At 28.6% G+C, this 12,064-nt stretch overlaps 2 protein-coding genes and 1 long non-coding RNA gene across 4 annotated transcripts in view; 1 reads left to right on the forward strand and 2 right to left on the reverse strand.

Annotated features, from left to right (window-relative positions):
- LOC111636643 (flocculation protein FLO11-like) overlaps positions 1-2,368 on the forward strand; it is a 93,831-nt gene extending 91,463 nt beyond the window's left edge. The window contains exon 7 of the mRNA XM_023381923.1: positions 2,194-2,368. Within this exon, the coding sequence (XP_023237691.1) occupies positions 2,194-2,213 (20 nt within the window). The 3' untranslated portion in view covers positions 2,214-2,368. The remainder of the gene's footprint in view (positions 1-2,193) is intronic.
- Positions 2,369-3,272: 904 nt separating this feature from the next.
- Positions 3,273-4,804, reverse strand: LOC111636634. Of its 2 annotated transcripts, none has more exons than XM_023381917.1 (8): positions 4,670-4,804; positions 4,302-4,434; positions 4,162-4,237; positions 3,956-4,069; positions 3,790-3,884; positions 3,607-3,711; positions 3,439-3,535; positions 3,273-3,363 (listed from the first exon to the last, which is right to left on the reverse strand). In XM_023381917.1, exons 2-8 carry the CDS (start codon positions 4,431-4,433, stop codon positions 3,347-3,349), a joined length of 636 nt encoding a protein of 211 aa, XP_023237685.1. In that variant the 5' UTR covers position 4,434; positions 4,670-4,804; the 3' UTR covers positions 3,273-3,346. The 2 variants fall into 2 exon arrangements, with proteins under 2 accessions (XP_023237685.1, XP_023237683.1); XM_023381915.1 differs by having other exon boundaries at positions 4,141-4,237.
- A 5,729-nt stretch (positions 4,805-10,533) lies between these two features.
- On the reverse strand, positions 10,534-11,463 carry LOC111636635. The gene is made up of 3 exons (XR_002758559.1): positions 11,273-11,463; positions 10,750-10,847; positions 10,534-10,663 (listed from the first exon to the last, which is right to left on the reverse strand). It is a non-coding gene; the product is annotated as an uncharacterized LOC111636635 (long non-coding RNA).
- Between the last annotated feature and the right edge of the window lie 601 nt (positions 11,464-12,064).

The raw sequence follows: 12,064 nt of genomic DNA on the forward strand, positions 1-12,064 counted from the left end.
TAATCTACATATTAAACGCAATGAAATCATAAAATTAGAAAAAAAACTAATCTAAGAATTTTGGCCAAATGGACCGCTGGACGTTGTTAATTAATTGGTCGCGGGTTTGTGCATCACCAACGGAGAATTTTCCGGGTTTTCTTCGCATTCTATTACCTAAATAGAACTGAATTTTCATAAAAGTTCTTCAGAAAGACATCACTTTTTTGAAATCGTGAGTTCTCGGGCGATGCCTCCTCCTACAGTCACTCCAATCAGTTATGAATAGTTTTAAATAAAATCCAAATTTGAGAGACTGAGAATAATCTGAAACATTTTATATAATGGATATATCTGGAGTATCACTAAGGAAAAAAAGTTTAAATGACATTGCAGCATAAGCAAATCGAGCAAGAGAATGAAGTTGTAATTACAGGTTAACATTTAAAATATAGAGTAGCCGAAAAGACAGTCAGATTTTTTTAAGAAGAGTTAAAACCACTGTAAAAGCTGCATGACAATGGTCGTGTTTGTCATCTGTTTAAGTCGACAATTAATGAACAACATAAAGATGGACTGAACACTGTTCATAGAAAAAAAACCCAATCTCTCTGGTTAACTAATTTTTGGACACTATTTTAAAAATTTATAAGATAAAGTTAAAAATACAAGTACAAATTTCAAAACTTTATTAAATTTCATAAAAATAGTTCAATACAATATTTTTAAAAACAAACAAACATTCTTCGTAAACCCTAACATTTATAATTCGAACCAAATAAAATCTATTAAATGAAAAAATAATTAATTATATTAATTTACAAGGAAAATTTACAAAGATATTTTTAAAATGACAATAAAATTTTTTAAACCAACGTGAAAAATCTTTTTAAAAAATTCCATTTCTTTGGTTTGGATGAAATTTGTGAAGAAAACCTCACAGTTTCGAAGAAAATCCTGAAAGAATAATAATAATAATAATTAAATTCGTTCTCTTTGAAATTTTTTTTTCAGTTAGAAAATTGTAAAAATATTTCATCATTCATTTTAAATGAATTTAATTTCTGTTAGCTTAAACTCTACAAATATTACATTATTAATTGGATAAGAATAAAATGTCTAATAAATGTAACTTATGCAAATTACAAAACATATATTTTATTTACAAAAGATATTTTTAAATTAAGAAATTTTCCTGTAAATTTATTCATACTGGAAATTGAATTCTCAAGTTTTATTAAAATCATATATAAAAGCCTTTAGTAGTAGTAGTAAACACTGTTTAAACAATACAGGACACATTTACTACTGAAAATCTCGTTTCTACCTATCTCTTGAAACGAAGTGGAATAAAAACTAAAATTAAATTTGACACACACAAAAATTGTGTTTTTGGAATCAGGAGACTTTAAAAACGTTCAGAAATGCAAAAAGAAAGACTCGAATGGTTAAGATTTCACTGATTATAATAAAGCAACAGAGAAAAATACAGTTGACCCCCCATATAACACTGTTAATTTTTCTGTTTTATATGAATTCTATGTTGTACGAGTCACTTAGATTTTACAAATACGTGAGCCGTTCACAGCCCGGCACACACATTTGTAAAATCTAAGTGACTCGTACAACATAGAATTCATATAAAACAGAAAAATTAACAGTGTTATATGGTGGGTCAACTGTATTTTTCTCTGTTGCTTTATTATAATCAGTGAAATCTTAACCATTCGAGTCTTTCTTTTTGCATTTCTGAACGTTTTTAAAGTCTCCTGATTCCAAAAACACAATTTTTGTGTGTGTCAAATTTAATTTTAGTTTTTATTCCACTTCGTTTCAAGAGATAGGTAGAAACGAGATTTTCAGTAGTAAATGTGTCCTGTATTGTTTAAACAGTGTTTACTACTACTACTAAAGGCTTTTATATATGATTTTAATAAAACTTGAGAATTCAATTTCCAGTATGAATAAATTTACAGGAAAATTTCTTAATTTAAAAATATCTTTTGTAAATAAAATATATGTTTTGTAATTTGCATAAGTTACATTTATTAGACATTTTATTCTTATCCAATTAATAATGTAATATTTGTAGAGTTTAAGCTAACAGAAATTAAATTCATTTAAAATGAATGATGAAATATTTTTACAATTTTCTAACTGAAAAAAAAATTTCAAAGAGAACGAATTTAATTATTATTATTATTATTCTTTCAGGATTTTCTTCGAAACTGTGAGGTTTTCTTCACAAATTTCATCCAAACCAAAGAAATGGAATTTTTTAAAAAGATTTTTCACGTTGGTTTAAAAAATTTTATTGTCATTTTAAAAATATCTTTGTAAATTTTCCTTGTAAATTAATATAATTAATTATTTTTTCATTTAATAGATTTTATTTGGTTCGAATTATAAATGTTAGGGTTTACGAAGAATGTTTGTTTGTTTTTAAAAATATTGTATTGAACTATTTTTATGAAATTTAATAAAGTTTTGAAATTTGTACTTGTATTTTTAACTTTATCTTATAAATTTTTAAAATAGTGTCCAAAAATTAGTTAACCAGAGAGATTGGGTTTTTTTTCTATGAACAGTGTTCAGTCCATCTTTATGTTGTTCATTAATTGTCGACTTAAACAGATGACAAACACGACCATTGTCATGCAGCTTTTACAGTGGTTTTAACTCTTCTTAAAAAAATTTGACTGTCTTTTCGGCTACTCTATATTTTAAATGTTAACCTGTAATTACAACTTCATTCTCTTGCTCGATTTGCTTATGCTGCAATGTCATTTAAACTTTTTTTCCTTAGTGATACTCCAGATATATCCATTATATAAAATGTTTCAGATTATTCTCAGTCTCTCAAATTTGGATTTTATTTAAAACTATTCATAACTGATTGGAGTGACTGTAGGAGGAGGCATCGCCCGAGAACTCACGATTTCAAAAAAGTGATGTCTTTCTGAAGAACTTTTATGAAAATTCAGTTCTATTTAGGTATTAGAATACGAAGAAAACACGGAAAATTCCCCGTTGGTGATGCACAAACCCGCGACCAATTAACAGCGTCCAGCGGTTTATCCATTTGGCCAAAATTCTTAAAGATTAGTTCTTTTTCTAATTTTATGATTTCATTGCGTTTAATATGTAGATTAATAAAAACTAATTATTGATGCCATTTTTTGTGTTAAAGAATAGATATACGATTTTTATATAAGGGATTTATTAAGAGAATTACGTTTGCGGTTTCCGAAAATGTAAATACCATAATTAAATTTATTTCAAAAACTTTTTTCTTCTTGCATGTGACATGCTAATTTTGTAAGAAAATAATCAAAAATTTAAATAGTATTTCGTAAAGCCTCAAGGTTTAAGCTTTTGTCACATCTATAATTTAGAAAGAAAATTTTAATTTCAAAAATAAACATCTTTTTCAAATAAATTTGTGTTTCAATAATTTACCGTTCTCGTCCATCAGATCTTCGTCAACTAAAGAAAGTTTTTGCAACTGATCTTCTTCATTGCTAAATAAGGGTTTTTCTTTTGTGATGTCTATCCCCTATAAATGCATAAGTAAAATGGATAATGATATAATTATAATATTAATATTTATATAAAAACATTTCATACTTGAAAATCTGCCAGTTTGTTGCATAATCCATTTAAATTATCAAACAAAGCAGATAACTTCTCCATGGTAAAACCATAAAGTTCTTCCATTTTTTTAAATTTGTACTAGAAAAAATAAATTGGATAATGAAACATTTATAATTTCTCAACCTAAATATCTATTTTAAAAAATCGTTTTTATACCAGAGTCTCCTCTTTATCTCGTTTCATTTCATTGCATTTTCGAACAACGTTCTCCAAAAACATATCATTTTCATTAACCAATTCGACCAAAGAATCTGAAATAAATTGATTAAATTCAAATTTTTAATATAAAAAAATAAAAAACTAAATTAATTAATTAACAAACCAACGCATTCCTTTAAGTAGGTACTGTGATGTAAGGATTTATCTTTTAATTTATGAACGAATGCATCAAGTTTGAAGCAATGATTTTCATATTCTTCTAACTTTATGCGAAGAGCTTTTAAAATATTTATAAATTAATTAATTTTTATTAAATTTTTAATTGTTATTAAATTAATTAAAACTAACAACAATCCGAAATATCTTCACCCTTTTCTTTGGTATTTTTCGAAGCTCCTTTATTTGAGAACTTTGTAAGCAGCAAGCGTATCACTTTTACCAAATCCTGAAAAATAAAGATTTATAAAATTATGTTAAAATATTAATTAGATAAAAGTTAATTCTCTTACTCTAGCGCAATCTTCAAGATTCAATTCATTTATATCTTTATTATTTCTCCATTTGGAAAAACTTTCATCAAGAGAAACGAAGTCGCTGGCTTTCGAAATAATATCATTCATAGCTTTTTTCCACCCTTCCATTCTAAACAAAAATTGTGTGTATATTTTCGAATGAATAATAATTTTAATGACAGATTTTTAAATACCGCTTATGTTTACTAAATATCTAATGACTGCTTTTAGGATGATGAATTTAATATATTCATCAAGTAATTACTGAACACGAATTATATTTATACGTTTCTACCGATTATGTTATAGTATACGGATAAAATTTAATATAAATATAAACAAAACTAAACAAAACTAAACAAAACCTTCTAATTTTCTGGAGAATTCGTTGAAAAACTGCAGAAATCTCAACAACAATCGCTTTTTCTCTAATAAGTTGCGTTAACAAATAATTAATGGCATATTGTTTTTTTTTAATTGTTTATAATTTTAAATATATTTATCAAGATATAAAAAATTTAAATGTTTACACACTTTATGAATATGAAAGAAATATTTAAACTAAATGGATTTGTGCTTTTCATTATAACATAACATATTTCTAAAGTACTAAAGCAGATGCTTATATATGTATGCGTAAGGAAGTGGTTCTTAACCTTTTTGAAATAATGGCACACTTTAGAATACAGTGGAACCTACTTAATTTAAGGTAACCATTCTTGGGACCAACATAAATAGTTACTATAGAAAGATGGTCACTGTACACAGAATACGTCCATGGTTCCCAAACTTATTATGCCCACGGACCCGTTCTCATAGCAAAAACATGACATGAACCCTCAAGAAAAATAACTCTACACAACTACATAATAGCAAAATTAAATATGTAATTTTGCTATTGTCTTGAATGGTGAATGGTAACGTAAAAATAAAATATAAATGAAACATTATGTTTAAAGTAATATTCATAGAAATTACTAGCTAAAGCTTGCCCGTTTTTGAATAATGGGTATAATATAGTGAAAACAAAAAAATATACTGGCCTGTATAATTTATTTCTAATTGGGTTATAAATTACATTACTAAAATATAAAATTAATAAGTTTTTTTTTTATTTCATCTATTAAATTTTCATAGAAAAACATATTTTTGATCAAAATAAATTAATTATATTTATATTTTTAATCATTACATAGTTTTTATAATTATGAAAAACAACCAATAATTATCACTGTNACTTAACTTGCATAACATAATGTAACAATAACTTAAAAATAACTTAGAAAAGATTTAAAAAATTAGTGTTGTTTTATATTTTTTTGTTTTAATTTTTATTCGCTGCTTTTTTGCTTTCTTTCCTTCACTTCCACCAGCACTTTCACTGGATAGAAGTCGCTTGGTAAAATATCTATCCAAAGAAGTTTGGCTTTGCCTACTTTTTAAAATGTTTCTAAAATGACTTAGGCAAATGTCATTAAACTGAGCAGCAATACGGCCAGTGTGAACTTTTTCGAGATGTTTCTTTTCAATAAAATCAGTCACTTTCTGATAATACCTCAAGATTTCTTTTATCGAGAGAGATCCTTCCACGACGAAGCAAACACGCGGACTGAGACCAATGAATAGAAGTGAATAAAAAATGGCGCTGCGAACTAATGTAACGTCGTATGATGAGTTTTTGTTCGTATCGTGGAGCAAAAATATGTTCGAATTTCATGTCGTATCCTGAAAATTCCGTATGCTGGGGCGTTCGTATCCTGAGGTACCACTGTAATTTTAATTTTCTAAAAGAATGCTCTGCACTTGCTATACTGGTAACGTAAAGAAAATTTTTAATACAGTTAGCACCTTTGGAAACAGCTCATTATAATTATTATTTAATATGCATTGCAATATGTCTTGCATGTTATTTACATCTTTTTGGTCCAAGATCAATTCTCGTAACAAACAAATTTCCTGGATTAAGTCTTCAATTATATTTTTACTACAAGATTTTACAAAATTCCTTGAGTGGTTTTCTAGTCCATTTTTTCCAAAGTTTTTATATCAGTGATTAATTTAAAATAAGAAAATATTGGGTATATTTTAAATGTCTCATCTATCTGTACAATAACAGTATCAATCACAACATTGAAAAAAGTAACATCTAAATGCCTCTACAGGATTTTGTAAAGCTTCATCTGCTAATTCGGAAAATAATCTTTCTTTTTCGATTTATTTTTTCAGGGAAGTCTTCTGAAATATTTAAGTCTCGTGCTATTTATTTTTGCATCATCTAAAAATGTGTTAAATTTTGATCTTAAATTTTGTATTTCATTTGAAATTTTATTTACTAAATTAAAAGCAGAGTCTAGAATAATTGTTTTTATTTGAAATAATTTGTTGATACTATTAATTTTTGACAATATTGTGGAGCATATCGATAAGCTTAAAATAAATGATATTTCTTGTAATGAATCCAGTAGACTTTTTAGCTTCGGATATTGCTAATGTATGTTATTGTTACTTGCACCAATAAATTCTTCTAAGGCATTATAAGTATGTTCAAACTGTGTATACACTGCTTTGATTGCGTCTATTTTGGCTTCCCATTAAATATCACATAATGGTTTAAGCGCAATATATAAAAAAGTTAAATCACTTCCCCCGTCCGTTAAAACTGAAAACACAACTGGAGAAGGGCATTGATAAACCCAAAATACACATGTTAGTTTAATAAAGAAATTTCTTCTTACTCGTTAGTCAACTTTTAAATTAAATAACTGGTTTGATAAGTCCATTGAAATAAGAAAATTGATATAATTTTTTCTACTATTATTATTTAAGGATTAATATGTCTAGATTATAATCTATATATATAATCGAGACGAGTTAATAACAATAATAATAATAATAATAATCAGCATAGAGTCCAAACGGTTAGAAGTTGAAAGTTGAAATTTGGTACACAGGATACATCACGAGAACGCACACTAAAAAGGGATTTTCCGAAATTCCTCCCCACGGGGGAGAGGAACAGGATTAAGGCTTAACACTTCCATTGTTGATGGAAGTGTCAACAATGGAAGTGTTACGTAACAATTGAATTGTTAAGAGAAAGCGACATGCAAGACGCAATGCAGTTTTTTTTCGTTTTTTCGGGAAATCGAACATATTTTTAGACCCATCTACTCTCCGGCCCATAATAGACCTTTTTTTCTACCCGACCAGCGGGAAGGTGGCATTGCAATAGGAAAATTAACTAACACAAAAGTCATCAGAAAACACACAATATTTTTTAGAGATTTTCCATGATACAGGGTTTAAATACTTCGTCCCACTTTTTGCAAAATTTGACTTCTTGACCGATTATTATTTCAGATTCGCCTGTGAATGTTACGATACAGTTGATATCGAAATATTTTCTAATGTGAAAAGTTCTTTCTTGTGAGCTGAAGTTAATTCTTTTCAACAAAAAATACTCGTTAATTCCTGTGTATCCGACCAATGAAATTGCCCAATTCCGTATCTCAATATGGAAATATACATGTCAATGGTATGCTAAAATAATGGAAATCATTAAGAGATTCCTTTAGTGTTTCTCGTCTTTCTTTATGGCATATCTGCTACTTAAAAATTTGAAATTTTTTTTATTGATTTTATTGTGTAAAAATTGGAAGAATATAAAAATATCCATAACACTTGATTTTTAAAGATTTAATAATAATGACTTCATATTGTGTTATGTCAGGGGAAAAAGTCTGTATAATACTTTAAAATTTTATTAAATACTAGCAGATAAGCCCGGTGTTGCTTGGGCAAAAAGTAACGATAGAGAATATTAAGATTATTACATTACAGCCAACCTTACCCGTTTTCACAGAATGCAAGAATTAGGTTCCCCTGTTCCAGACTAATTAGAAAATTTTTAGATGGGTCTAAAATTATGTTCGATTTAACACCAAAAAAACCGCATCTGCGCCTGTAAATCTTGTACGTTGCTTTCTCTTAACACTTCCATTGTTAAGCCGGAAGCACACATGCGGCGCGCCGCATGTGTGCTTCCGGCGTTTGCGACATCGCTTTTCCTTTCCATCTTCGCCGCGCGGCTGCAATCCGCTTACATTTCGGTGCATGCGTTCAATATTCAAGATGGCGAACGATACCGATATTGTCGCTATCCACGTGTTTACAAATTTTGTTTTGTACGGCTTGCTTTATTTAGTTCGTTTGAATCTTTGACAAAATCTTCTAAGATTTTTGATTAGAGATATTTTCTTGGATCGATAAAGAACTGGTGTACAAAATACGCTTATTCCTCGATAAAGAATACTATTTCGAGTAAGATTCGGTTGATTTGTTCTTTGAATTAAATTATATATAGATTATTTGTGTAGAATGTGTTAAATTTATTATCTTTCCTCTTTATTCTGATGTTAGTACTCTCGGTTAACCGCGTCGAACTTTCCACCATTAAAACACCACGCGATTGTATTTTCTCACGTGACTACCGGACGAACTCTTATTGGCTGATAGAAACGCGTCTTGGCGGCGGTTGCCGCACAAGATAAAATTCAACCAACTTTTGAGGCAGCAGAAAAGCGGCACAAAATCGACTTCTGTGGCAAGAAAAAGTGACGTCATCCTGCCGCTTTTCCTTGACGCGCCGCATGTGTGCATCCGGCTTAACTGCGTACCAAATTTCAAGTTTCAACTCCTAACCGTGCTGAAATGCTCACGATGAAATGCTCGTATACACGCGCGTCACCTATCGTAGGATAAATGTACTATGCCAGAAACCTTCGCGGGAATGTATTAAAAAACTTCCCAAAGTTTAATGGCAATCGGATAAATGTAGTAGTAATGCATGCGGGACAGACAGACAGACATACATTCATTTTTATATATATAGATATTCTTAAAAATTGTATAAACATTCATAAATCAATTTTTAAAAATTAATGAAAACACAAATTTAAGGATTTCTTCTCCTAAATTCTGTAAATTTAGGGAGGAGAAATCCGAGGTTTTTTTTTTTTTTAAATTATAGACTAGAGAGAACCACAAAATGAAACAAACTCTTTAAAAAAATTTTATTCTAAAAAAATTTCTTCCAAAAATATATATGAATGTATTCAACAGAGAAAAAACATTTGAAGGCAAAATCATAAAATTTTACAAATATAAATTTTTCATGAATTGTGTTAAAAAATATAGTTTCAGGAAAAGCTGAAAACTTGGGACCTAAATAAATAACGTGTAAATAGTTAGATTAAAATCTTATTTAATTATAAAATGTATACAAAGATAAATAAAATTAATTTACTTACTTTAAACGAATAATTGAACGATAAAACTTTAAATGAAAAACCACAGAAAGTCAATAGAATAAGGCATATTTTTTAGCATTTTACATCTTTCCTGAGTTCTATAGGAGGTTTAAAAAAAAAAATGAAAACATCGATTAAAATTTGTTATAAAGACAGTATTCCAAAAATTATACGAGCAAATACTGTTGACCCTCGATTTTACTGACCCGAGACAATGAATTTTGGAAACGATCCAAAAAACAGTAAATTTGGTCCACATGTTTCAGAGCAGAAACAGTGCTTAGTAGGCAACTCTTCGACACCTATTGGGTGCATCTAGGTTACAAGTCAGACAGCCCTCCTGCTTCAATATGTCTCCCTCCCTTATATTTACCTTAAGATTATTCTCGCTCTTAATCTGTCATTTTGTAGTTGAGAATAATATCTTCGGATATAAGGAAGAATTGGCATTTTTGTACTGCACCATCGCTTCTTCCTATTAATCCATTATCCCATAACGAAGGTCAACAGTTAATTAATTTTACCTGGTAGACAATCAAAAAGCACAGACTCTGCAGTAAAACAGTAATTCAATATATTATTATTTTTTTCGAAATATTTTGCAACTTTATTTAAATTATCGTGAACCATATCAGCATATTTTTCAGCATCCTTGTTAGCGTGTTCTAAAGCAGATTTCTTTTCCTCATTAAACCATGAATTTTTTATACGTTCATCATCTAAAAATTTATATTTAAAAAAAAATTTTTAAAAAGCTTTAAATAAAATTAAATTAACTAACTTTTAAGACACTTTTCAATTTACATACCTTCTCTCAAAAACATACAAACTTTTAACTTCGGTAACGAATATCCAAACATTGGCGTTTTAATTACACTTATATTTGGTACTAAGTGATTAATTATGANAAAAATTTCTTCCAAAAATATATATGAATGTATTCAACAGAGAAAAAACATTTGAAGGCAAAATCATAAAATTTTACAAATATAAATTTTTCATGAATTGTGTTAAAAAATATAATTTCAGGAAAAGCTGAAAACTTGGGACCTAAATAAATAACGTGTAAATAGTTAGATTAAAATCTTATTTAATTATAAAATGTATACAAAGATAAATAAAATTAATTTACTTACTTTAAACGAATAATTGAACGATAAAACTTTAAATGAAAAACCACAGAAAGTCAATAGAATAAGGCATATTTTTTAGCATTTTACATCTTTCCTGAGTTCTATAGGAGGTTTAAAAAAAAAATGAAAACATCGATTAAAATTTGTTATAAAGACAGTATTCCAAAAATTATACGAGCAAATACTGTTGACCCTCGATTTTACTGACCCGAGACAATGAATTTTGGAAACGATCCAAAAAACAGTAAATTTGGTCCACATGTTTCAGAGCAGAAACAGTGCTTAGTAGGCAACTCTTCGACACCTATTGGGTGCATCTAGGTTACAAGTCAGACAGCCCTCCTGCTTCAATATGTCTCCCTCCCTTATATTTACCTTAAGATTATTCTCGCTCTTAATCTGTCATTTTGTAGTTGAGAATAATATCTTCGGATATAAGGAAGAATTGGCATTTTTGTACTGCACCATCGCTTCTTCCTATTAATCCATTATCCCATAACGAAGGTCAACAGTTAATTAATTTTACCTGGTAGACAATCAAAAAGCACAGACTCTGCAGTAAAACAGTAATTCAATATATTATTATTTTTTTCGAAATATTTTGCAACTTTATTTAAATTATCGTGAACCATATCAGCATATTTTTCAGCATCCTTGTTAGCGTGTTCTAAAGCAGATTTCTTTTCCTCATTAAACCATGAATTTTTTATACGTTCATCATCTAAAAATTTATATTTAAAAAAAAATTTTTAAAAAGCTTTAAATAAAATTAAATTAACTAACTTTTAAGACACTTTTCAATTTACATGTAAAAATTGGAAGAATATAAAAATATCCATAACACTTGATTTTTAAAGATTTAATAATAATGACTTCATATTGTGTTATGTCAGGGGAAAAAGTCTGTATAATACTTTAAAATTTTATTAAATACTAGCAGATAAGCCCGGTGTTGCTTGGGCAAAAAGTAACGATAGAGAATATTAAGATTATTACATTACAGCCAACCTTACCCGTTTTCACAGAATGCAAGAATTAGGTTCCCCTGTTCCAGACTAATTAGAAAATTTTTAGATGGGTCTAAAATTATGTTCGATTTAACACCAAAAAAACCGCATCTGCGCCTGTAAATCTTGTACGTAGCGTTCTCTTAACACTTCCATCATTAACACTACCATTGTTACTTAACACTTCCATTGTTGAAGATTTAATCCTGTCCCTTTCCCCCGTGGGGGGACTTCAAAAAATCCCTTCTTAGTGTGCATTCTCGTGACATACTCTAACTGTGTACCAAATTTCAACTTTCAACTCATAACCG

This window comes from Centruroides sculpturatus, unplaced genomic scaffold, assembly GCF_000671375.1.
Source record: "Centruroides sculpturatus isolate CEXI.00-Female unplaced genomic scaffold, Cexi_2.0 scaffold685, whole genome shotgun sequence".
NCBI classification, from domain to species: Eukaryota; Metazoa; Arthropoda; class Arachnida; order Scorpiones; family Buthidae; genus Centruroides; species Centruroides sculpturatus.